The 27,674-nt window shown below is 44.4% G+C and overlaps 1 protein-coding gene across 1 annotated transcript in view; it reads left to right on the top strand.

Annotated features, from left to right (window-relative positions):
- Nucleotides 1-25,904, top strand: part of LOC137342404 (seizure 6-like protein) — a 199,163-nt gene extending 173,259 nt beyond the window's left edge. The window contains exons 11-17 of the mRNA XM_068006333.1: nucleotides 1,962-2,156; nucleotides 6,213-6,404; nucleotides 17,393-17,587; nucleotides 20,490-20,522; nucleotides 22,168-22,282; nucleotides 24,390-24,492; nucleotides 25,875-25,904. Of these exons, the coding sequence (XP_067862434.1) occupies nucleotides 1,962-2,156; nucleotides 6,213-6,404; nucleotides 17,393-17,587; nucleotides 20,490-20,522; nucleotides 22,168-22,282; nucleotides 24,390-24,492; nucleotides 25,875-25,904 (863 nt within the window). The remainder of the gene's footprint in view (nucleotides 1-1,961; nucleotides 2,157-6,212; nucleotides 6,405-17,392; nucleotides 17,588-20,489; nucleotides 20,523-22,167; nucleotides 22,283-24,389; nucleotides 24,493-25,874) is intronic.
- The last annotated feature ends 1,770 nt before the right edge of the window (nucleotides 25,905-27,674 follow it).

Here is a 27,674-nt window from a genome sequence, read left to right on the forward strand (position 1 = left end):
CTTCATTTCTGCTTGGCTTTTCTCCCTCAATTTTCTCCCCTCCTGTCCTGAAGGCGCTGACTCATGCTGGGCTCTGAATCAATAGACAGCAGAGCTCTCCGCTACCTCATCCAAGTGACCCTACGCCGTGAGGCTATTCATGCACAGTGTGGCAATACCACCAATCACGGCCCTGTCTTTAGCTGACGCGTAGAGAATCGGCAAATGGTAATCAGGAGTGGGAACCTCCGACAGTTGTTTTTTTTTTTCTCTTTCTCCCTAGCCGAGGTACATTGAGGCCAAATTTAGTGCTATGCCAATGTTCTGGGAATCAGTTACGCGATAAGACCCCATCATGGAACCCAGGGCCATTCTGGCCTGTGTAACTTAGTACCATACTACATTACAACAGAGACTAGACTTTAAAAAGCATTTCATTGTTTGTAAAGTGCTTTGGGATGTCCTGAGGTCATGAAAGGCACTCTATAAATGCAAGTCTCTGGAGTGGGCCTTGAACCCATAACCTTTCTACCACTGAGCCACGACAATCTTACAACTATTTTTACTATAATGGGAGATTCCAAGGAAGAAGGACTGTAATGTAATCTTCTAATTCAGTGAGGGGGGTGGTCATTGGGTCCAATTGTTGTACCCCCCATCAACTAAAATTCAATAGTTCATCATACATCAGGCTGCTGATCCTGGGACTTTCCTGGTCTGCATGGCTCACCTCTACACTGGGCAGTGCGTTCACCATCTAAGCAATTGGGGAGCCTACGAGAGTTTTTTTGATCTGACCTTCTTGACTGTTGCTAACAGATAATATTCACTGCAGCTAATTTGATTATCTTGACAAATGGAGGGGGAGGGGGGGTGGAAATCACATTTATTGAGTGACCGGAAGGGATCTGTCCATCACAGTGCCACATCCCAGATCAGACGCTCAGTCAGTATTAGTATTGCGCCTTCCTAATCAGTGATGTTTTTGCTAATGCCAGCAACGGAACAATTTTCCAATCTTCCTTGCTTCATTTGTTTTGATTTCTAACTCGACTCGCTGCTGTGTATCAAATAGACAGAAAAAAAAGTAATCAAATTTTCCCTGAAAATTGTAAGTGAGCAGCTGCAATTTTGTACTTGCATTAAAAAATACTTTCTTCATAAATAAATAATACATGAAGAGCAGAACGCAGATGGCATTGTAAATCTGACTCAGCCATGGGTTACAGGTTCTGGGTTAGCTCACATGTTTTTTAAAGGGGTATTTTTGTGTTTTTCAGCTTTACTAGTCCCGAGACTCGAGCACAAAATCTAGGCTGACACCCCAGTGCAGTACTGATGGAATGCTGCACTCAGAGTTGCATCTTTTGGATAAGACGTTAAACCGAGGCCTCATCTGCCCTCTCAGGTGAACGTAAAAGATCCCATAGCATTATTCGAAGAAGAGCAGGGGAGTTCTCCCCGGTGCAAATATTTATCCCTCAACCAACATTGCTGTAGCAGATTATCTGGTCATTATCACATCGCCGTTTGTGGGACCTTGCTGTGCGCAAGGGATAAATATTGGCCAGGACACTAGGGAGAACTCCCCTGCTCTTCTTTGAAATAGTGCCAAGGGATTGTTTATGTCCACCTGAGAGGGCAGACGGAGCCCCAGTTTAACGTCTCAGCCGAAAGATGGCACCTCCGACAGCGCAGAACTCCCTCAGTACTCACTGGAGTTGTCAGCCTTGATTTTATGCTCAAGTTCCTGGAGTTGAACTTGAATCCACAACCATCTGACTCAGATGAGATGCTAGCACTGAGCCATGGCTGATACTGTGTTGAATCGTATCCCAGTATGGGTTAGAACCTTCAGGAGAGGATAATATTGGCGTCGGGCGAGGAGGTGGGTGGGGTGGTGGCTTGGGGAAGAAAGATGGTCTGCTTAATGACACAACTTTTTGTTTTTTGATTCCTATATTTGTCTTTTTTTCCTGCAGAGGTTTCTCGAAATGACACCTGCTCAGATCTTCCAGAGATTCCCAATGGCTGGAAAACCACTTCCCACAGAGAAATGGTCCGTGGAACCATGATAACTTATCAGTGTGACCCAGGATATGACATCTTAGGAAGTGACACCCTCACTTGCCAGTGGGATCTCACGTGGAGCAGTGATCCCCCATTCTGCGAGAAAAGTAAGGGAAGTCCATTAACCTACGCTGTTCTGCGGAGCTGGGGGTCAAGGGATTAACTGCATTAATTTGCATATAATGGGAATACCAGTACAACAGTGGTTCTGAAAGAGAGCTGTTAATGGACTTAAACTGACCTACAGAAAAGAATAAGTCGTAGAAGACAAACACAAACTAGGGACACACTAACGCCTCCAACACATTTTCCATTTCCATTTTATAATGTACTGAAGATACTATCAAACCTCCTCTATAAATACCTCCTACATGTCTGTTTTTGGACCCTACCATTATAGGACCATGATGAATGGACGGTCAATGTTTTGGTGAATGTGCTTTTTAAAGTAAGATTTTCAGTGCTGGAAAATGAAACATTTTCTACAGTTTCCACTGCACTGCTACATATTACAATTATTTAATGGATCAAGGGGTTGAGGTGCATTCTCAGAGATATGCTGTGAGGCTTTCAACAGCACTATCATCGCAGATATTGTCTACCCCTCCTCTTTTTCTGGCAAGCAAAATTATGACTGATGCCAAGGAGATACTGTACTGGCAATACATCAAAAATGAACTATTGTTTAGGCTCCACAAGCAATCCATCCTTTCACTACAGTGACCAATATGTAAAAGTGATTGATACCACATCCATATATTTGAGCAAGATGTATTTGAACTGCCTATGACAGTACTGTGCTCTCAGTTGGTGGATTCAGCTGCCTGTCGAAGCATAGAAAGGACAGGAGATCTTCCATTGAAAGGGTCAAAGATGTCCTAACTGGACAGTCAGTATAATACAGGCCGATAAATGTCATTAGTACGTTGATGAATACCATGAGGTGGATTTTCCTGTTCCTGGAACACTGGGCGAGGAAGAGGGCATGTCTGTGAATAAATGGACCATTAATCAGGCAGGCTCCATTAGGGGTGTGTGTTCCTCCCACCTGATTTCCCTGTCTTCACAGCAAACAGACGATCCATTAAACCCAGGCAAATTACAAACCATATTAACGACATCCAGGGGCAGACATTATAAAGCTGATTCTCCCCTGCTTTGTTTCCGGGGTGCAAATCAGAGGAAAAGGAGAGCCATGATGCCAAGTCTCCACCCTCTTTGCATTGCGCAGGGATTTCCTGTGCATCCCCTCAAATGGGTAGAGTTGTCTTGGCAACAGCATGGGGCTCTTATGCAAATGAGACAGGAGAGACGGAATGGTTCCTACGTTAACGCCAGTGGACAACCATTTGCAGGTTCCCCGAGAAGAATTGGGCCTTGTTCCTTGTGCCCAGCCCCGCTCAGATCAAAGGATCTAAGAGGGGTGGGCGTCAAGGACATAGAGGGCCTGAAAAGGTAGGTGGCCTATTTTAAGGTTCTGCAATGAAGCTTCAAGCTTCAGGCCTTCTGTCTGCTATTTTGAACAGCAACCAGATGGCCTTGCAGCCCTTGGCCATTAACACTGTTGCTGGCCTCTCAGGCCTGCAGGAACGGTTGACTTTGCTCCCCTATTTCCAGGCAGTTGACCCTGCCAGATGGTGGACCTGCACCAGGGGGAATTTTGACCTATTAAAATGATGTGAACCAGCAAAACAGGTGGGTTCAGTTTCTCCTTAATTGCTTTGAGGAAGTGAAAACTCAAGTCAACTGTGGTAAACCCAATGATGATGTGTATTTAGATAGTTGATAAAATTCCACATGTAGGGTTACTAATCAAAGCTGAGGGGATTCAGAGCAAAAACATGGGTGTGGATAAGGAAGTGGCTGAAGGGTAGAAAACAAAAGGTACTAGTTAGAGGGGTAATGTCATGGTAGAGATTGGAACAGACTTCCTGGCAGAGTATTGGAGGCAAAAACTCTGGAATCATTTAAGAAACAATTAGATGAAGCTTTGCGGGGAGGGTAGCGTTGTTCTGAATGGATGAATTAAGAATGGCCAAATGGCCTTCCTCATCACTAAGTACTTTGCGATCTTGTGGTGTTAGGTGTAGGGCATATTGAGGTACACGCAATCCGACTACCGCCCAGGTGAAGGAGATGGAGGGAAATTGGCCCTCATACGTGGTCTGAATCCAATGTGCCCCAGGACTCCGCATTGGGACCACTGCTGTTTCCAATTTACATCAATGAATTGGATTCAGAAACTCAATGCAAACTGGTCAAATTTTCAGATGATACCAAACTAGGAGGGGCAGTGGAATTAAAGGATGCAGCCCAGAAATTGGAGATTGAGCTAAACAAAATATGTCAGAGGGCCGAACAATGGCAGATGAAGTTTAATGCTGACAAGTGTAAAGTATTGCACGTAGGCAGGAAAAATGGGCAACACATGTATTCCATGAATGGTATTGAAATAACTACGGATGAAGTTGAAAGGAACCTTAGAGTTCCAGTAGACACAGTGCTCAACATGTGCCATCCAATGCAGAGCAGCAGTCAACAAAGCCAATAGGATGTTGAACTACACAATCAAAATAGTAGAACATAAGTTAGAGGAAGTTATGATCAAACTGTACAGTGCTCTGGTCAGACCATACCTTGGGGTAGATCATGGCTTCATGCAATAGTATAAAGCGGGAGCTAGAGAGTCGGGAGCCCGTTTTACACCTCTCCCAATTTTTAATTTCCATTGACTTCAACGCATAAAGTCAAGACCCTACCCCCTTGAGTAATGTGTCCCGTTTTGGTTGCCAAGAAACAAGGGGGATAGTCAAACACTGGAGGTTCTGCAGAGAAGAGCCACGAGGCTCATCCCTAGTGTTATGATGAAAGACTGGAGAGCTATGCCCTTCAGCCGGAAAGGAGGCATCTGAAAGGTGATCTTATAGAGGTATATAAGATGCTAAATGGTATGGAAAAGGTTAATCCAGAATACTAACTTTAAAATAAACAATGGGAGTAGGACAAAGGAACATTGGTTCAGACTAGTAAAAGGTAACTTTAAGATAGCATTCTGAGATGTCCTCCTGCATGTGAGGAGTGCTAATGTAAATACAAGTTGTCGTCTTTCTCAGATCAGTTCCATCACTAAATGTGGGACAAAAAGTGATTGTGTTCTCTGGTATTTCAATCACCAACCTTAATAAGAACGATAAAAATCAATAAACACTCGCTCCAAATAAGGAACATTAAACGTATAACTTATCCTTTCTGTTAGTGCCTTTCGAGCAACGATTCTCTGTCCAATCGTGCAGGCGTTCACTTTCCTATCACCTGCTGAGGATTGATTCACATCCGTACAATAGAGCAGGGGGAAAGAAACATAACGGGCTGCGGCTAAATTCATCACAGGAGCCCCAGGGGACATCAGAAATATTGGAGCAATGACAGAGGCAGCAAGCAGAAAGATTAAACACTCAGCAGCACAACTTGGTTCTAAACTCCTCCCGCAAACTCCAACTTCCCGAAGTAAGATACTGCACTAAGTAAAAATCTTCAAAAGCACTTTGCCCCTCTGCTTGATTTTTCCAGCACAAACTTAATAAGTGAACGTAGATTATCGTTGAGAGGACAGAGCGTGTTACAAGGTTGGACCCAGTTAATGATGGTGCCATTGCCTACAAAAGCAGCTCATCCCATGGCAGTGTGGACAGGGAAAGGACGGTTGTCAGGACGATGACAGGCCAGGGTGAATAGTAGGGATGTGAGGATGGATTTTTATTTGATTATCATTGGGAATCAAGCAGTTTTTATACAGAACTTTCCCACAGAAAATTAAATAAACAGGGGAGAGTCCATAATCGGGTATATTGTACATTGTCTGTGGAAGTTGCAGGGGTTCAGTTGGCCAAATGGTCTTTTCTCATTTGTGCATTGTTCTGTTCTAATAGAAGTGTGCTATAAATTATTTGTGAATTATAATGTACTCCTAATATGGCTAAAGGTGTGTATAACTCATTTGCTTTTCAGGGTTTGGGATTACACTGTCCATTGTGTAATTCTGTGGGTTATATTTCAAATGAAGCAACTCTGATTGACCTTTTGCGTGCTATTTAGGCCTCAGGATAGTTCCACTAAAGGTGTAAGCTCTCGCTCACTGTCTCTCTCTCTCCCTCTCTCTGTAGTTATGTACTGCACAGACCCTGGGGAGGTCAAACACTCCAGTCGCTCCATATCGGACACCAAGCTGCTGGTGGGATCCACGATACAGTTCAGCTGTGACCCGGGCTTTATACTGGATGGAAATGCTCTGGTAACTTGCTACAGCCGCGAGACTGGTACCCCGCTATGGACATCTAGACTACCACATTGTGCACGTAAGTCAAAGAAAACTGAGACAGAGTTTTAGAAGCATTGTTATAATTGCTGTTTGAACTTCCTGCCATGGCTAAATGAGTAAAAGCAACACCTATTCAGACATACAGACCAGCGAGGCTCTGCGTTTGATTCTTGGTTTATTATGAGTTAGTTAATCTCAGCCAAGGCAGTGGTTGGGTTGCTACAATTGGCATCAACATCCCGGGCTATTGGAAGGGGAAATTAGCCAGGTAGTCCTCTCCCCTCTGCCCTGTCCCCAGTGACTCCCTCTGGAAAGTGAGTATGTGTGTGGATATCGGGTCAGGACAGGCGCGGCCCCCTACAGTTGAATAGCCGACCAACTGATCACTCTTTAGGCACATAAATGAGACTCGGCCGTTTTGTTGACATCCTGAAGAACTGCCACCATTCCCAATCTCTACAGCTCCCACCCCTCCCCCTCCCCGCCTCTCCCAGGAAATATACCCAGTTTGAGTTAGAATCTTCAGGAGAATGAAAGGAAAAATTGGAAAGAGAAACCATTCAAAATAAATAATTTATTTCTATTTTCCTTTCATTTCAATGTACTGTCTCTAATCATGTAGTTAGCTAGATAGCTGATAAATTGCATCACACCGCAGTCAATTCCTGATAATTCATACTCTGCTAAGGGCGCATTTTAGATTTAGGTCCAATGCTTGGTCACTGAGAGACACATAATGTATGCAGGCACATCATTTGCATGAAATTTGAATATGCATGAGGTTTCCTTCAGGGGCAAAAAAACACTGTAAGATCTGGTATGCGTGTTGCACCTTTCCACAAATCATCATCATCATCATCATCATCATCATCATCATCATCAACAACAACAACAACAACAACAACCACTTGCATTTATATAGCACCTTTAACGTAGTAAAATGTACCAAGGCACTTCACAGGAACAATTTTCAAACAAAATTTGACATCGAGCCATATAAGGAGATGTTCGGACAGGTGACCAAAAGCTTGGTCAAAGAGGTAGGTTTTAAGGAGTGTCTTAAAGGAGGAGAGGTTTAGGGAGGGAATTCCAGCTCTTAAGGCAGCTGAAGGAACGGCCGCCAATGGTGGAGCAATTAAAATCGGGGATGCACAAGAGGCAAGAATTGGAGGAGCGCAGAGATCTCGGAGGGTTGAAGGGCTGGAGGAGGTTACAGAGATAGGGAGGAGTGAGGCCATGGAGGGATTTGAAAACAAGGATGAGAATTTTAAAATCGAGGCGTTCCCGGACCGGGAGCCAATGTAGGTCAGCGAGCACAGGGGTGATGGATGAACGGGACCTGGAGCAAGTTAGGATACGGGCAGCAGAATTTTGGATGAGCTCAAGTTTGTGGAGGGTGGAAGATGGGAGGCCGGCCAGGAGAGCACTGGAATATTATGCCTATGGGAGTGTACTTATAATCTTTTACACATAATCCTATGGTAATGGTGACTGACTCGAGGAATGAAATACAGCACAACGAAGCCTTTCAGCCCATCAAATCTGCTGTGGTAATTTTCTCCCCATGAGTCAGCTAGTCCAATCCCACTCTCCTGCTTCTGCCCATGAGCTTTAATATTCTTCATTTTCAAGCAACTATCTAATTCCCTTTTAAAAGAATTTATGAACACTGTTTCAACAATGATATGCAGATAGGGTTAGATGAAGTAAGGCGGGAGGAGGCTCATGTGGAGCATAAACACCGGCATAGACCTGTTGGAACGAATGGCCTGTTTCTGTGCTGTAAATTCTGTGTAACAACAGTTTGTGGCAGAGCACTCCATATTCCAACCACCCACTGTGTAATTATTGATTATTTTCTATGATTAACTTAAACTTATGCCCTCTCGTTACCATCTTGTTAACCAGTGGAAACAATTTAGGGCAATTTACCTCCCCATAACCCTACCTGGCTTCGAAGACCTCTATCAAATCTCTCCTTAGCCTTCTCCGCTCTAAAAGTTCTAACTCTGCAAGTCTCTCTTCATAACTGTAACCCTTCAACCCTGGGTGACATCCTACTGAAAGTGCAGTGCATCTTTTACATTACTTTTATATCCTATCCATAATGGGGTGTCCAAAACTGTACACTGCCTTGAACAAGTTCAACATGACCTCCTTGCTTTTGTGCTCTATGCTTCTAGTTGCAAAACCAAGGATCCTGATTGTCTTTTTAATGACCTTATCTACTGCACTGGCATCTTTAATGACCTGTGCATCAGCTCATCAAGATCCCTCTGCTCCTATATTTCAATTTGAGTTCCTAACCCTGTTTTCAATAAAAATATTTGTTAATGAAGTGTTAAGCACCCCTTTCAACTCTTTTGTCCCAATATTTACGGGGAGACGGGAAGGGGATGGGAGCACCTGTCAGCAGCCGGGAATACCGGGAAAGGTGGAGGCCCTGCCGAATTTAACGGCAGGATCTCATTAGAATTGTTTTACTGCCGTACAAGGCCGCAGCCGGGGACCGGAGATGAGGGAGGAAGGGAAGGAGAGACCGTGCGGGCGGTGGGATGGGTGGGGGGCAGAGAAGGAGAAGGAGAGATCGCGCAGGGATGGGAAGAGATCGCGGAAGGGAAAGATCGCGGGGGGGGGGAGGGGGGGGAAGAGATCGTGGGGGGGTGAGATCGGATTGGGGAGGAGGGATCGTGGGGGAGAGATCACGGGGCAGAGATCGCAGGGGGTCTGAAGATTGCGAGGGGGAAGGGATCACAGTGGGGGTGAGTCGGCCGATTGCGGGGATGGAGGCAAATCATGGCAGGATTGCTTGAGGAGCCGCGGAGAAGCACTCCTGCTCCTCCAGGCCCCACAAGCAGTGCTGGAAAGGCACTTACCCGCTGGATCCGGCAATTCTCGCCTCCCTTTAGCTGCCTGGTTTCCAAAACCCTGGGAAATCCGGCCCGCAGCCGTTAAATCCGAATGGCTGCCAAAATCTGAGGCAGGCAGCCTCATTAACATATTAGAATTACCAACCCGCCTCTTGACAGCAGGTTAGTCGACTGCCCCCCAACCTGCCCCGGTTAAACCAGAACCAGGTTAGGGTCGGGTTTCACATTTTTAACAATTTAACCACCCTCCCCCCTCACCATTATCCCGCCCATCCTGGGGGGATAAAATTCCCCCCCTTTGAGACCCTGAGGTCAGATTTTGAAATGGTTGTTCATCACAATGTTGGTTTTATTACTCCCTGGTGGCTCAATTAGAAAATACATTGCCCAGTATAATACTCACTGTATTAGTAAAGCTCACTGTCTTAAATGGTGAGATGGTGACCAGTGCCTATGGAGCCAAACTCCAGCATAAGTCAACACCTTCAAGTAAGGGAGGGGAGAGGAGAGGAGGAACAAAAAAATCAGACAAGAATCTATTTAAAAGAAAAATATTCTTGCATGGGATCTTTGAATATTGTCACTTGATTCCATGAAAGTCTCACCGTTCATGAATAATTCTGGTTAAAATCAAAATAATTCACGGCAGAATAACAACATCACCTCCATGGTCTCCGAGGAGAGAAGTGCCTTTTAATTACTGTGGAGCCATGAAGAGGTAGATGAAGCATTATTAATAGTTAAAAAGAAAATGTTCTGCATTGAAATTACTTTCAAATAGGAAGGTTCTGCTATTCATTAATGATAATGAATATCAGCAAGGTGTTTCATTACCACGAGGTGCTCTGTCGAAATGGCAGGTGGATAACGATACTCTCTGACAGGTGGATAACGATACCCTCTGAAAGGTGGATAACGATACCCTCTGACAGGTGGATAACGATACCCTCTGACAGGTGGATAACGATACTCTCTGACAGGTGGATAACGTTACTCTCTGACAGGTGGATAATGATACCCTTTGACAGGTGGATAACGATACTCTCTGACAGGTGGATAACGATACTCTCTGACAGGTGGATAACGATACTCTCTGACAGGTGGATAACGATACTCTCTGACAGGTGGATAACGATACTCTCTGACAGGTGGATAACGATACTCTCTGACAGGTGGATAACGATACTCTCTGACAGGTGGATAACGTTACTCTCTGACAGGTGGATAACGATACTCTCTGACAGGTGGATAACGATACTCTCTGACAGGTGGATAACGTTACTCTCTGACAGGTGGATAACGATACTCTCTGACAGGTGGATAACGATACTCTCTGACAGGTGGATAACGTTACTCTCTGACAGGTGGATAACGATACTCTCTGACAGGTGGATAACGATACCCTCTGACAGGTGGATAACGATACCCTCTGACACGTAGATAACGATACCCTCTGAAAGGTGGATAACGATACTCTTTGACAGGTGGATAACGATACTCTCTGACAGATGGATAATGATACTTTCTGACAGGTGGATATCGATACCCTCTGACAGGTGGACAACAATACTCTCTGACAGGTGGATAACGATAATCTCTGACAGTGGATAACAATACCCTCTGACAGGTGGACAACAATACTCTCTGATAGGTAGATAATGACAGTCTCTGATAGGCGGATAACGATACTCTCTGACACGTAGATAACGATACTTTCTGACAAGTAGATAAGATTACAACAGTGACTACACTTTGAAAGTACTTAATTGGCTGTCGAGCACTTTGGGACATCCTAAGGTCATGGGCTGAAACTGGTATTTGCTCTGGGATCAAAGGTCCATGGGATTTTGGCCTTCAGATATTTATCCAGCTTCTTTTTCAGATGGAACTCATTGATTGCGTCTCAACTGCTTCTGCTGTGCGTGTGTTCCACATAACCCATGATTCTGTGGGGAAGCAAATTTCTTGAGTTTTGTTCATTTGAAACCTGTGTCCTTTTGTAGTGGAATCACAGTCAAAGTCAGATAGCCTGCTTGCACACGCGTTGTCTAGCGAGACTATTTGCACATCTGCACCACTACCCCTACCAAGATTATTAGTGGGGCTCACTATACTCCACAGGAGACTGCAGTACAGGTTAGTGCAACAACATATCAACAAAAGAGCAAGCTACAAAGCACACCACTGTTTCAATAACTCCCCCTGAGAGAGCAAATTCATAAATCTTTGAAGCATTTATTCAAATGATGTGATAAATATAGTGCAGAAATTGTTGGAGCATCATATTTCATGCAGAAATTATTAATATGTTACATAATTAAGAAACATTTCCTGGGACAGGTAATTTTCTTGCACTGAATTACCACGTTGGTCTTGAACTAAGGTTCAAATCAAACTGAGGCAGATGGCATTAAGATGTCCTCTGTCTGACAGATGCATTGGGCCCAATACGAAATGGCTATGGGCACTCCCAAGACAACTTCCTGCCATTATTAAAAGAAAGAAGGAAAGACTTGCATTTATATAGTGCCTGTCACGACCTCAGGGCGTCCCGTAGCGCTCTACAGCCAGTGAAGTACTTTTGAAGTGTAGCCACTGTTGGAAACGCGACAACTAATTTGCGCACAGCAAGATCCCACAAACAGCAATGTGATAACGACCAGATAATCTGTTTTAGTGATGTTGGTTGAGGGATAAATATCGGCCCAGATACTGGGGAAAACTCCCCTGCTCTTCTTCGAAGTAGAACCATGGGATCTTTTACATCCACCTGAGAGGGCAGACAGGGCCTCGGTTTAACGTCTCATCAAAGGCAGCACCTCGTGGGGCTTGGACCCACGACCTCTGATTCAGAGGCTACTAACTGAGCAGTGGCTAACGTTAGCCTATTAGCCCACAGTACGGATCTACTTTAGAAGCCAACTGATCAACATGCTCCATTTGTCACTTCTTGACTTGATCTGACCTGTGGTGAAGTTTGAGCTTGCAGAGGTCAGAAAGACCGGAGTTATACTGCTTCTCTGCCACGGTGAATCTTCTCTGCTCTGAAAGCTGTTGCTTGCTTATTAAACGTATGCAGAATCTGAGAGGAGGGGTGGGTGGGAAGGGAGGGGGTGCCGTGTACTTGCACACCAGAGTTTGTAGAAAGTATTCCTGAACTGACAGCTACTGGGAAAAGCAATTGGTCTCAATTTATGTTGTTGCTCTGCTGCATTTTTTGGTAGAAACAGATTAAAAGTACAGCAACATCTCCTGGCCTGCAGTGCATGTCAAGCAAACAGGAGTTATACTGCTCAGCAAAAAAGATTGGTGACACCAGATGTTGGCTGTTGTTGCACTCCTCCTGCTATCATGCACTCGGAAGTTGGTTAGGCATCTTAACTGGTTTGGGAGGAGAAAATTAAAGGGTAAACAGGGCCTGAACTATCGGGAGAGCCCCAAAAAATAAATCTAGAACATTCCCCTTCCTTCGCCTGACTCCTGACTCCCACTGTCCATTTGGAGGTACAATCAAACTCCAAAAAACCATTGAACTTTCTCTGCGTTCCAAAAGCTGGCTTTTCAGCCAATCGAATGCCAGAAACTCAAATACAAAAATCTAGGCTGACACTCGGTGCAGTACTGAGGGAGTGCTGCACTGTCGGACGTGCTGACTTTCGGATGAGAAGTTAAACCAGGTGCCCTCTCAGGTGGACGTAAAATATCCCATGACACTATTTCGTAGAAGAGCAGGGGAGTTCTCCCCGGTGTCCTGGCCAATATTTATCCCTCAACCAACATCACAGAAAAATAGATTATCTGGTTGTTGTCACGTTGCTGTTTGTGGGAGCTTACCGTGTGCAAATTGGTTGCCATGTTTCCTACATTACAACAGTTTCTACACTTCAAAATGTACTTCATTTGCTGTAAAGTGCTTTGGAACGTCCTGAGGTCATGAAAGGAACTATATATATATGTGAGTCTTTCTTTCTTTTTATAAGAGGGGGGTGATGAGACAATTAGTTGTGTTCATGGAAAGCAAGAGGTTATGAGGAGATTTTGGAGAAGGTAGGTAGGCAGAGTGGATCCATCGAAGAGAGACAGGCTTATTGTCTCTTATGGTCTTTTCCTGCTCCTTTAGATGCTTTTGTTGTGTGTTCAACAGGAAGGAATGAAGTAAAACAGTATTCAAAAAAAATCTCTGGCTTCTGCAAATAGATAATTTTGGTAGCACTACCGCTATTTAAAATGAATGGATTTTTTTTTGCTGCAGTCGCTGATTAGTCAGGTCTGCCCGTTCCTACCACTGAACAAATGTAAGGAATCTTACAACACCAGGTTATAGTCCAACAGTTTTATTTTAAAATCACAAGCTTTCGGAGATTATCTCCTTCGTCAGGTGAGTGAGTGAAAGGTTCTCAAATCGCATATGCGATAACCTGGTGTTGTAAGATTCCTTACATTTGTCCACCCCAGTCCATCACTACCACTGAACGGCTGAGAGTGAGTCAGTGAAAAGGTTTCTGCTGCCATCTTCTGGCACCTCAAAGAAATTGCATCTTTAAAAAATTGATTCTGAGAGAACAATCAAGCTGTTTGCATTTCAGCAGTTGGAATACCCTTGTTTGCCATCATTTGCTTAACTCAAGCGACTTTCTGTGATTTTTTTTATGGCACATGCAGCGTCTGTGTCAAATCGCAACATAAAGGGGCACTGTCTTCCATCAAAAAGAGGTGTTCGGCAAACACACAACACAATGGTGTCTAAACACATCATCATACTGCTAGCAAATGATGATGATGTGACAGAACTGGTGCATCTCTTATTAGCTATTCTCACTCTCCAAACCATTACAAGGTCTCGTGAAGTGAGTGCCCCCTTTAAACGTGCTGTCCTAAAGAAACGGAATGTGCTCTTTCAGTAGCATTGCCAACATCCAGCGGTTTGTTAATGAATCGCTTATTTGCACTTTTGTTTTAAATGTCTGCGACTCACGGGGAGAAGGAGAAAGACTTTCCCTTCAATAATAGATGGGCACGATTGGGGTTTGTAAAGTTAGCACAAAAAAAATTGGTCAACTGTAGGATTAATTCCGTGACGCTGTGCTCTCGGCGCTGAGCTACATTGACAGGAAATTTTGGGGGTCAGAGGTGGGGCTGCAACAATGTAGGCCCAATTCTCTGACCTGGGCTACCTGGGACTGTGGGGTCGCAGAATTGACCATTGTATGTAGGAAAGAAAGGACTCGTATTTATAAAGCACCTTCAGGACATTCCAAAATGGATTACAAATGGAATTTCTCAGCGTGTGTCTGTGAATCACTTCTGCTTACATCTAAAATTTTTAAATTCTCATCCTTGTTTTAAAAATCCCTCCATGGCTTCGCCCCTCCCTATCTCTGTAACCCCCTCCAGGCCTACAATCCTCCGAGAACTCTGCGCTCCTCTAATTCTGGCCTCTTACACATCTCCGATTTTAATCGCTCCACCATTGGCGGCCGTGCCTTCAGCTGCCTAGGCCCTAAGCTCTGGAATTCCCTCCCTAAACCTCTCCACCTCTCTCATCATCCTTTAAGACGCTCCTTAAAACCTATCGCTTTGACCAAGCCTGTACTAATATCGCTTGATGTGGCTCGGTTTCAGATTTTGTCTGATTAATGCTCCTGTGAACCGCCTTGGGACGTTTTACTACGTTAAAGGCAAATTGTTGTTGATATTGTAAAATATATACTGCAGCCAATATCAAAAATAATCTGATGCAGCTCATGGACAGAGAATCACGGGCTGCACGCTCGGGGTTTTACAAGGTGCGTTTTCAGGGAGTACGGCTCCGTGCTGGGAACGAAGCATTGCAGAATCACCCCAGAAAGAAAAATGACAGCATTCCATCGTGACCCAAAATCCACGTGTGATTCCAAATTTATATTAGAGAAAACTGTTTCCTTTGGGGTGTATCCTTTCTCTGCACTATGCATCAAAGGAGCCATATGTGTGACTATCAGAGTGTGGCAGTCAGCCACAACCAGATCACTTCGCAATCTCTGGCACCATAAACCCAGCCTTCAATTGCAGTGCATCACAAGCCCCTTTCCCCTTTGATTAAAGCCACAATATGGGCCAATTAACTGGATTTGAAACAGAGGCCAAAGGTCACTGTTCCTACCCATCATTCACTCCGGATAATGTTCTCCGCCACGCTGACTGTCGACAAGACAGCCTTACTGGCCAGATGGCAGTGGGGTCGGAGTCCCACGGTTGCTTGTCATTCAGATTTAACTTCCATAGTTGTGACCGGTTTATCCAGATGGCGAAGCGGATTGTGACACCTCGGAGAGGAGGGAAGAAAATGAGACTCTTGTCACGTCCTGTCATTCTTTGTGCCTGATTATGGGAAACTTTGGCATCAGACACGAGGAAGCCTGTGGCCTTGTTCACCTTGCTGTCACCACAGCATCCCTCAAACACAAGGGGAAAAAAACACAGGGAGCACGTGAAGTAACAAGATCCAAAGAAAACAGACCTTTTTTTAAAGAAAACTCTTAACGGTATTTTTGCATATAATTTGAAAGAGAGCCAGCTTTCCCAATGCCTGATGGGTAAAGACACTACCCGGTGTAGCATTGAGCAATATAACAGCTGGTTGTATTTATGTAGCACCCTTAACATAGTAAATAGCCCACGGTTTTGAGGAGGGGAAATAAACACCAAAGTGCAGGGGTTTAGGGAGGGCGTTCCAGAGAGTTTGTGCCGAGACAACAATGGTGGGGAGCAGAGGGAGGAGGAAAAATTAGGAGGAAATAGGATGAGGCTCAGCAACAGTGAACTCCACTCTCTAAATATCCTGCCCACACATCATGGCTCACACCTGAAAAATGACCACATGGATGAGGTACAGGAAGTTAGCTGGCACTAATGGAACTAGAGGGTTAAATTCAGCAATCTTGTGCTCTCAGCTTGACAGGAACGCAGGAGATAGGGCTGCAACATGTACCAATTTCATTTGGTCCTAAAGGACTATGAAGTAGCTATCTGACTGGCAGTTTTGATCACGTGATCCTAGACTTTAAATAATCACCCTTCCTCTCTTGGAAGCACTGACCGTCTTAAAGTATGGTTCCATGGACACCGGGCAAACTCCGCAACTTTGCCCAACTGGGCGTCCCAGTGCGGAGGGAAAAAAAATCAAACCCAAGCCCGAACTTGTCCTAAGTGGACATCCAAGTAAATGACCACTTTCCAGCAGAGGCCAGAAAGAAGAATGGGAAACCCTAGTTCATTTCTTGCTCTCCCTAGTCCATGCCCACCAGTTGTTTCAGCTCTGAGCTAAGTTAAATTAGCTCAGGTGGCAGATCGAAACTCGCATGTACGGCTCAGTTCAACACTAGTGTTGTCCGTTTGCCAACTGAATCCTCAGGGACCATCAGCATGATTTACATCAGGCCTTTACTTGCAAAGCTTGGTCCTGAAATTCTGCGGGGGTCTCCCGCTGTAACTCCAACCAGCGGAACCGCCAAAGAAAAAGAATGGTGAAGGTCCAGCGTAAACCAGTTAGGCTGGGTCTCCACCCTTTCTTTGGGAGCTCGGCCATCCCTCTACCATCGAAGTAAAGGCAGGAGACCCAGAGAAACCCCAGCAGAATTTCAGGGCCCTTTGCTGGACCAGAACATTACTAATTACTGGAAAAATCAGAGTAGGAAAAATGTGGATGTATTTTTCCTTTGGGACAAATGTACTTTGTAAAAATGAATACCAGTTTCAAAATTGTGGAGGCGTTGCAGCCCAGGCCAAGAAAACGGTCCGTCTTTCTCAGATGAGACCTTAAACTGAGGCCCCGTCTGCCCTCTCAGGTGGACGTAAAAGATCCCACTGGCACTATTTCGAAGTGGAGTTTCTCTCGGGTGTCCTGGCCAATATTTATGCCTCACTAAAACAAATTATCTGGTCATTATCACATTTCTGTTTGTGGGATCTTGCTGTACACAAATTGGCTGCTGCGTTTCTACACTACATCAGTGACTACACTTCAAAAGTACTTCATGGGCTGTAAAACACTTTGGGAAGTCCTAAAATCATGAAAAGCGCTATATAAATGCAAGACTTTCTTTCTTACTATTCCCTCTTGCCTGTGCTACCCCTTTGTCCACCATCTGAAATATTTCCTCCCTTTTTGTTCCAGCTGAGGAGTCCGTAGCATGTGAGAACCCTGGACTACCAGAAAACGGTTACCAGATTCTGTATAAACGGCTGTATCTGCCGGGAGAGACGTTGACCTTCATGTGTTATGAAGGGTTCGAACTGGTTGGCGAGGTCACCATCAAATGCATCATGGCTCATCCATCTCACTGGAGCGGGACACTGCCTTTATGTAAAGGTACGGCCTTATTTTATATGACTGTTTGGAGTAGTATATGCTACAAGTAAAAGGAGAGAATTCCGGATCTCCTGTGTTGGCTCTGGATTCCCAATATTGCTGCCAAACCTCCCTCTGTCTCTGGATTCCCAATATTGCTGCCAAACCTCCCTCTGTCACTGGGTTCCCCATATTGCTGCCAAACCTCCCACTGTTTCTGGGTTCCCCATATTGTCAGCACGCCTCCCGACTGCCTTGGTGTAGACAGGACAATTGGAACAGTTGGGGCGGGAGATTTGCCTGTAACATCCAGGGTCCGCAGTTTGCACGGAAAGTTGGCGGTAGATCAAGAGATTTGTATGACATACTATAAAATAAGAGTCCATTTTACGGGGGAGTATTCAGTTTGAGCACATATTGGCTGGGCGGTGGGCGAGCTTAACGCTGTGCCCATCCGAAGGAGTCGGCGTGGCGGCCATGCCATTTTCATGGCCAGGCCTCATTTACGTTTATTCGCCGAGCTGCCAACGTGAACCTTGCTCCCTGAAGACAGCTTGCCGATCCGGAGGGTAGAAGATCTACCAAGGTGGCCAATTTTGAAGGCCCTGCAGCAGAACCTTAAAGGGGAGAGGTGGAAGCATCAAGAGTGAAAGAAAGCATCAGTTTTGAGCAGTAGTCAATATTTTTACAGCGCCTGGAGTAGTATGGACATTAAATGTGGAAGCCTTTATGCCTCAAAACCCACAAGGTGAAACACAGCCTTGAACACATGTGAAAACAAGTAAATACACTGAAAGTGCTACAGGACATGTGCCTGTAACTTAAGCTGTAGGTATACACAACATTCCTTCAATAATATTGCAGAAAATATACCGTAAGTACATTAAAGTATGAAAGGCAATGTAAGTACTAAATGCACTAGATTTATTGTCTGGGTTTTCTGGGAACACAACTCCTCTCCGCATCCCATCCCCCACCCCATCCCCGAAAACTTTATCCGATGGAATTTCCCAGTATTTTGGAACCTACAATGAACATGGGCACTGCGTTGTTAAACAACCACTAATGCTTATATCGTGCACACTAACGTAGTGGGATCTCCCAAAGTGCTTCATAATATGGGGCGGGAGGGGGGGTGGGTAGGAGTGGGTCTGAAATACGGACAGAAAGCAGGAAATGGGATAAAAGAGATAGGGGAGGTGACTGAAGAAACTGAAAAGAAAAAGGTGTTGAGGAGGCTTGTGACAGTGAGGAGAGACGGACTAAGGAGGAGTTTAGGGAGAGACTGCGGAATGCTTACCACAGTGTTGTGGTATTTGGCATTGGAAACAGGGATCAGTGAAACATCCATTGGCCAATGAAGAAGATTTGTAGCTCTCTTTCTTGCACCAAATTACCTTTGCACTTCAACCAGGTTTCCCAATTTAAAAAAAATACCGACCAATTCATCTCTCTCTGTCCCACAACCAACCAGGGCAAACGTTGATTTATCTTTATTGGTACTGTCATATTCAACTCTCTCCTCGTTGATATGCGAGCAGGGTCCTAACCTGACATTGTTTAAATGGGTTGTTGCCCAGCCCCGAAAACATTAGCCATGCAAGAACAAAGTCTTTAGCTCTATCGTTGTCGATTAATCACTCCGTGTACCTAGATTTGTTCTGTTTCTGCATGCCTGGAAAGGCTTGGGAGTCCCTGATGCAGAAACGTTTATAAATCAAGTGTTTGCGCTCAGTAAGATTATTGGGAACTCTATTGCCCAACACATTACATAAGAGGGATTCTATAGAGATTTACTTACGGTGAAAAGTGCCTCACCTTTGTACACTAATTTTTTCTATTATTAAAAATCCTTTAATGTCAGGCCAGTAGTGAAGTTCACTACAATTAACCTCAGTCTTCATGGAACGGGGTAGGAAAAGAAATCAGTGAAGATTCACACCCATGATCACTATCTAGTAACCGCTAGAACTAGAAAGTGTAGGTCTGTGGGCACCGCGCCCTCCATATAATGCTCTAATTTTGAACTTGTTTTAGGTTCTTTGTAATCCAAGATTGAATAGAAAAAGAAATAACTTTGTATGAGGTTTAAAAACATTGTAGACAACACCATTCAGCGGTTTAGCCTTGTTAGCAAGTTCTGTCTTCAGTCTTCCTTGTTAGGGCAGATCCGTCTCAAATAAGTTATCTAATTGATACATCGTCAAATACTCTAAATTACAGAGTACAGTAGACTAGTGATTTTGATACTGGACTACCACTCCTACCTGATCTATCCTACATGTGACTCCAGCCCCATACTTAATGATCCGCAGGGCAACTAGGGATGGGCAATAAATACTGCCTTGCAAGTGTCACCCACATCTCAAGAATAAAAAATAAATTACCGGCTGAAATAAAACATTGAAGTAAGTGAATACCCATAAATGCTGATAGTGTATCATTGCACCCCACGGTCGATAAGCCTGCCAGTATTCACAGTCCAGGCTCTCACGTGAAGCATAGCTACTTAGGTGAGGCATCACAGTGCTGTTACCGTAGGAGGAAACATACCCCGTTACGAAAAGTCTTTCAAGAAAGGGGGAAGATATAGGAGTGTGGGGAAAATCCAAGCACATATAGGGCGCATAGATCTTTGAACACGTACTGCTAAACTCTTGGCGCAACACAATGTATGATCATCGATGTTTTTGTGTTCCTTATCAGTAGGGCAAGTGATTTGTTTTTGCACAGAGCACCTTCACTGGGCCTTTTAAAGTAAAATTGTGGTGTTTGGGCAGCAAGTTGGCTGATTACATGACGTTGTGCTGTGACATCTACGCACAGGATTGCCCTGGCCAGCTTGTATCATTACAAAGAATTACACCACCGCTTCAAAGGATTTTCTTTTTTAAATAAAACCCTTTCCTGTTTTTCTTTCCAGCTGCTCAGTACGGCTTCGAACACTCGTTGCAAGGTAAGTTGATAGCAGGGCTTTAACTGTCAGTCTGGGCTGACTATAAGAAGGGTTAAAACCTGGCTGGGCGTTAATGTAGAAGACTGATCGCAGCTTTAGTGATTACGATCAAATCGCAAAAACTAAAAACTAGAATAATGTAATTTTTTAAGCTGTTCATGATAGATCACTTCTTTAAAAATGTTTTTGTCTGCATATTTTGTGAAGTCATGGGAAATGGAAATTTTCTTTCATTTTTGGCATCTCCCATGTCAGGCATAGTTAGTTGGACGCAGAGTCCCTCAATACTATCATAACAAATTATCCCAGGTCAGTTACGGCATGGGATGGACCCAGAATAAAGCTTCCTATTATCTCCCATCAAGCACTCCTATGTCAGGTATAGCATGGGCTAGATGCAAAATAAATCTCCCTCTATATTATTGGTACCCAATGTTAGCATCAAGCTCTCCCAGGCCAGGTATAGCATAGGTTGGATGTAGAGTAAAGCACCAATTAAACTGTCCTATCAAGCTTTTCCAGGCCAGGTACAGCATGGGTTGGATGTAGAGTAAAGCACCCTCTACATTGTCCAATCAAACTCTCCCAGGTCAGATATAGCATGGGCTAGATGCAGAGTACTACTCTTTCAGCCCTACCTAACAACCTGACTTATCCCCAACTCCAGAATCGCAGCTCCTTCTCACACCAGTGAGACTATTTTTTTTTGTTTCCTACACCTCCCATTTTTGTGGAGTCCAAGAATGAGTCTGGCCATTTTGTGCCAACTTGTGGGCAGTTTCATGCTTTGTACTCACATCCAGTGGGCACACTTCTCCCTTCCACACCATCACCTCCTCCTCTTTCAGGCCTTGGCAAAACTGTCATACCAACTCAAATGCCATCCTGAAGACCGGCTGTCTAAGCAAGGCAACTGCGCTCAATTATACGGACTTGCACATAGAACCTGGATTACAGGCTGCAGTACAAACAGGGCAGCAACACTGGTCAGCATTGGCAGTCTGCGGTGCAGCGTGTATAATGGAAACCAGGAAAGACAAACTGGAACATGGTACAGTTAGAACTCCCCTGATGGTTTATTGGATAAATACAGTGCTGGGTGTTCAACTGAGCACAGGCGAGGAAGGCCGGGTTTCAATGCCCAGTCTACACTGAGTTAGTGCTCTATTTGGGGTACTACATTTCGCTTCAGAATCTGTAGACTACAGGAGTGTAAAAACTATATGGCATTTGAACTGATATAAAAGTTTAGCCAGGTTCTTTTCCACTGTAGTCCATGGCCAATCCACGACCAGTTTTCCACACCACGTAAGTTAAAATTAGCCCTATTGTGTTAAAATAGCAAAGGAGTCTCAAAGGAGAAATGCATTAATACTGTTAAAGTAATTCCGAGGCCATTTCCTTTTAGGTGAGGAATGCTATACCAGGTTAAGCTACTGTCATCTGGGCTCACTCACAAAGAATGCAAAGGTACCAGGCCAGGCCAGGACCCCCAACAGAACCAAGCTCCAGCATGACTCAGTGCCTTCAGGGAAAGAGGGGAGAAAAATTGTCCCGGGGAAGGGGAGGGAACGATCTGAAAATGGTTAAGCGGGTGAGAGAGCTTTGAAATTATAAAGTCACTTCTCAGTTGCTTTTCCTCCAGTAGCAGAGGCAGCTGCAGAGACGTCAATGGAAGGCGGAAATATGGCTCTGGCGATATTCATCCCCATCCTTATCATCTCCATACTGCTGGGAAGCGCCTACATTTACATCACCAGGTAAGGGAGCAATAATCCTTTGGACTCCTCTGAATATTGTCGTACTCGTCAGCGGATGAACACAGTGCAAATTTGCCAAGGCTTCTTCAGCAGCACCTCCTAAACCCGCAAACTCCACCACCTAGAAGGATAAGGGCAACAGGTGCACAGTATCAGGTGCACACAATGTCAGGTACAGCATAGATTAGATGGAACTCACTGTATAATACCAACAATTGGATTGAAATTGTGCTGTTAGGTCAACATTTTCACTATTAATATCTATCATATGAAATTTTAACAAAGCTACTAACTATATGGGCCAAATAGTGGGCAAGGGAATTTCATGTGAGTACATCAGTGGGTTCATTACTGATCTTGTACTTAGGGATTTCAACCCTAATATGGCTTAACTCCTCTGTCACTACACCTTGATATTTTACCACTTCCCACACCAGCCACCCCCAGTCTGTTTGAGTGAAAGCTATTAGTTACAGATAGAATTGAGTTGTTGGAAACATTTGTTTTGTGTTCTGAATTTGATGTTGGTGTTTATATTTGTACTGAAGTGAGGGCAAGACCCATAAGGCTGGATTGAAGGAAGGCAAACATAAAAACATAAGAAATAGGAGCAGGAGTAGGCCATATGGCCCCTCGAGCCTGCTCCGCCATTCAATAAGATCATGGCTGTTCTTCGACCTAAACTCCACTTTCCCACCCGATCCCCATATCCCTTGATTCCCTTAGTGTCCAAAAATCTATTGATCTCAGCCTTGAATATAATCAGTGACTGAGCATTTACAACCCTCCGGGGTAGAGAATTCCAAAGATTCACAACCCTCTGAGTGAAGAAATTTCTCCTCATCTTCATCCTAAATGGCCGACCCCTTATCTTGAGACTATGCCCCCTAGTTCTAGACTCTCCAGCCAGGGGAAACAACCTCTCAGCATCTACCCTGTCAAGCCCTCTCAGAATCTTATATGTTTCAATAAGATCACCTCTCATTCTTCTAAACTCCAGACAGTATAGGCCTATTCTATTCAATGGGCCTCACAGGACAACCCTCTCATCCCAGGAATCAATCCAGTGACACTTCGTTGCACCGTCTCTAAGGCAAATATATCCTTCCTTAGGTAAGAAGACCAAAACTGTACACAGTACTCCAGGTGTGGTCTCACCAAAGCTCTGTACAATTGCAGCAAGATTTCCTTACTCTTGTACTCCAACCCCCTTGCAATAAAGGCCAACCTACCATATGCCCTTCTTATTGCTTGCTGTCCCTGCATCTTAACATTCTGTGTTTCGTGTACAAGGACACCCAAATCCCACTGGATGATGGTGGTCAGGATTTTGGGACTGTTGGTGTATTGGGGATGGGAGGGATGGATCACGTGAAGTGCTCTTGGATGAGCTGCTCTCCGAGAGCTCTGGCAGCGAGGTGGTCGATGTCGCTCTTGCTCTTCCTCCTCTTCTTGCTGCTCCTCCTCCTGCATTTCTTTCTGCCCAGGTGGTGGTAAGGGCTGATCCCTCATAATGGCAAAGTTATGCAGCATGCAACAGACAACCACAAATCTAGATAACCGGTCAGGGTTGTACTGCAAAGCTCCTCCTGAACGGTCCAGTCAGCGGAAGCATTGCTTGAGCACACCGATTGTTTGTTCGATCACACCTGTTGTGGCGGCATGGCTCTCGTTGTAAGCCTCCTCTGCAGCTGTGCCTGGGTTCCTGACAGGAGTCATGAGCCAAGCCTGAAGGGGATAGTCCTTGTTGTCCAGTAGGCAGCCTGTGACCTGACAGCCTGGTAAGAATAAAGGCGGCACAGAGGACTGACACAGGATGAATGAATCACGACTGCCGCCAAGAAAACGGACATAGACCTGCACTGTTTTTGATTGCAAACCAGCTGGACATTGAGGGAGTGGAAACCTTTTCTGTTTGGAAAGATGCCAGGATGGTAATAGGGAGCATGCAAGGCAATGTGGGTGCAGTCTATGGCACCTTACACCCTGAGGAAGCCAGCAATGCGAGCAAACCCTAGTGCTTAACAGGTCAGCTAAAGCCTTGTGAACAGTTGTGTTGTTTACCATTATCTCCCATTTAATATTTCTTTCTTTCTCTCTATTCTAGGTGCCGATATCACTCAAACCTACGCTTGCCTCTCATGTCGTCTCACCCATACAGTCAAATCACCGTGGAAACAGCCTTCGACAATCCCATCTATGAGACAGGCGTACGTTACCAGTTTTCTTTCGCTTGTGTAGGAGAGGGTTTGGTTTAGGTATCTCTCTGGACCTACATCCATAAAGGGTGGGGAGGGAACATTTGGCGATGGCAATCATTTCTTGGTTCTGGAGTAGCCAAGTGCAACCTTTGTCATTGAATGTCGTGCACCAATGCACAGATGATGTGAAACAACAAGAATGGCGTTTTTATGTCATTGTGTTGCAGGATGTCATTGCATGGTGGACGACGTCATCAGATTATGTGCTGATAAGCAAAATTCAAAAGGTTCTTCCTAGCAACTTTACAGAGGCAGGAGGGGGAGGCATAGGTTCATTCAGGAGGCAGTTCTGTAAATATGAACCACTTGTCCACTTGTTCACCAGTATTCCATGAGGAATTACTATGAGACTTTATATATTTTTATTTTTGGTGGGATAGAATTTTGTGCTCATTCAGGTGAAAGATAACAATGTTGCAGAATGGAATTCATAACACTCTTACTCCCTCAGGGGCTTCGTGGGTAAATGCAATTGACAGTCTAACATCCAACCAGAAAGCCTAGGGAAGTCCCAGATCGAATCCCTGCTCTGCAACAACTGACCATAGTAGCCTGGGCTAGAGAGGGGGATATATCAGCCTGGGTTCCAGCTCCTGATCACTATCTAGACGCCCCCACTGGACAGCACACGTGTGGACACTGGGAGAACAGGATTGTGGTCGATCACGTTGGGCCTCACAATGAATACCCTGCCAGACGCTCATTGATTAGGCTCACACATAGAGAATGCCACTTGGATGAGAGTAGCCAGCGCCAACATGAAAAAAAAAACTGAGGAGAAAAATGGTTTAAAAGAATAAAATTGGCACAGCCCTATTCAATATTATGTTTTAGTACCTGTAAAAGCCAGAACATGACAACACAGTACCATGTCTTTCATTGATAACATTACTGATATGAGAGGGACGCAATCCCTGCTGGAAAACAATGGACCTCCCACGACAGCGCCACCTAAAAGAAAGCACCAACTTAGAATCATGGAATGCTACAGCACAGAAGGAGGCCATTCGGCCCATCGTGCCTGTGCCGGCTCTTTGAACGAGCTTTCCAATTAGCCCCACTCCCCTGCCCTTTCCCCATAGCCCTTCAAGTATTTATCCAATTCCCTTTTGAAAGTTACTATTAAACCTGCTTCAACCACCCTTTCAGTGCTTTCCAGGTCATAACCCACTGTGTAAAAAAATTCTCTTCATCTCGCCTCTGGTTCTTTTGCCAATCACCCTAATGGTGCTTATCTTGATGGTTTGAGGTTGGTTTAACACTTTTGTCATTGTTATTGAGGTGGATGAAAAAAAAAGCACCGCTCTCATTGCTCCTCTGTTTGATTTCAGGACACTAGGGAATACGAAGTTTCCATATGAATAAACCCATGGAAGAGGCAGAATAGTGAGATTCCAGCAAACTGCCAGAGCCTTCCCATTACTCAACCCAGAGAATGACGCTCCTCTGTACTTTCTAATCCAAAATAGAAATTACTGACATTCCAGACACGGTCGCTCCCCTAAATGTATTGTACCCGGCTGCATTCCTTTGAAAATGGATCTTACAGCTCAGCATGGGAAAACCTCTTCAAATTCTCCAAAATGCATTTTGGGTCGAACGGTTTAGGTAAAATAAAAAAAAAAGTTATTCAGAATATTTAAAGGAGACCAAAAAAAAATAAAAAATCGATGGAGATTTATTTTTGGTCAAAGCAATTCGCCAGCGTCTACATAAAAAAAAAAGTATGTTAAGTGTTTTTATAAAAATATTCCTTGCTGTTCGGTGACCTCGCTGACCGCTAAGAGCTATCCTGTGACCCAGAGTAGCTCTGTTGATTCAAACCTGCCCCATAGAAGATACATTATCAGCCGGGCACTCTAAACACAAGCACTCTCCGGCTCTAACATCACCAGAGTGGGCCGGAGGGAAGAAGATTGAAAATGGCGGTACCTCCATTGGGTGGGAAATTAGGAAACCTCACTTTATTTTTAAGGAATATTTTTATAACTCTATTTCTTGACAAGGACATTGGTTCAAAACTTTGAACAAAAAGTATTCCTTCCCTTTTATGTCACTGATAAGGACAGACATATATTTGACGTTAGACGGGTGAATTGCTTGACAAATATTTTCTAAATGTTCCCTAACTGTACACCACCTGTGTATGCACTTTCCCTGTATATATGTGTATATGCAGGCACATACATGTGTATACATGCATGTACTGTATGTCTGTGTTTATTCATTAACTAAACAGCATATGTGTGTGAAGTGCATCTGTGCATGTATATCCTTACTGTACATCTACAGAATTCATACATACCTGTGCTAACATACAGATTTTGTATTGGTGCGTCTGTTTTCATATATTCTCCATATATAAGCAAAGCACATTGCACCAGCACTGTAGTGTACAGCATTTTCAGCATTAATCTCATTGCTGCTTATTTTGAAGAGTTTTATTCCACAGGTGAAGTTACACACAGGAGAATTTGACATTGCGATCAGTTACAAAGTGTAAATAATATTTCTTTCGTTGTCCCAGCAATATAATATTAAATGGCAATCATGTCAAAACAACAATAATAACAGTTCAGCTCTTCCCTAATGATGAAACAAGTTTATCCAGTGAGTAGCTGAGCTGTACGGATCAGGAAGGTTTTGCTTTGATTGCCAGTCTATGCTGTGCTAGTTGAGCTCATCATGGGCATCAGTCAGAGGTGCTACTATTGCCCTCGGGTCCCTCTAAATTAGGAAGGAAAAAAAAAAATCAGCTCGGATTCTCACTTCTAATCACTGTCCACAATCCCGGGCACGTGCGGACAGGATCAGTGATGCTCGCTCGGCAGAACCACCCGCCGATACTCTGTCTAGGCTCACCTATGAAGGATTGGCACTAGACGTTGTAACAGTGGGCGACTGGTCCCTCTAGAACCGTATGCCGGCGCGAGTCATAACCTTCTGGAGGGGAGAAAATCGGAGGGGAGCGCAGGGAAAGACGGCCTGCTTCACTGACTTAACATTTCAGGACAGGAGGGAAAGAGAAAAATGAATCAAAGAAAAAATATTCTTAAAATAATCCACTTCTGTGCCGTATGCTGTGTGAGGAGCACCTGGTGTCAGCACTTCCTTACAGCAACAAGGCTGTA

The sequence above is a fragment of the Heptranchias perlo genome, chromosome 25, assembly GCF_035084215.1.
Source record: "Heptranchias perlo isolate sHepPer1 chromosome 25, sHepPer1.hap1, whole genome shotgun sequence".
NCBI classification, from domain to species: Eukaryota; Metazoa; Chordata; class Chondrichthyes; order Hexanchiformes; family Hexanchidae; genus Heptranchias; species Heptranchias perlo.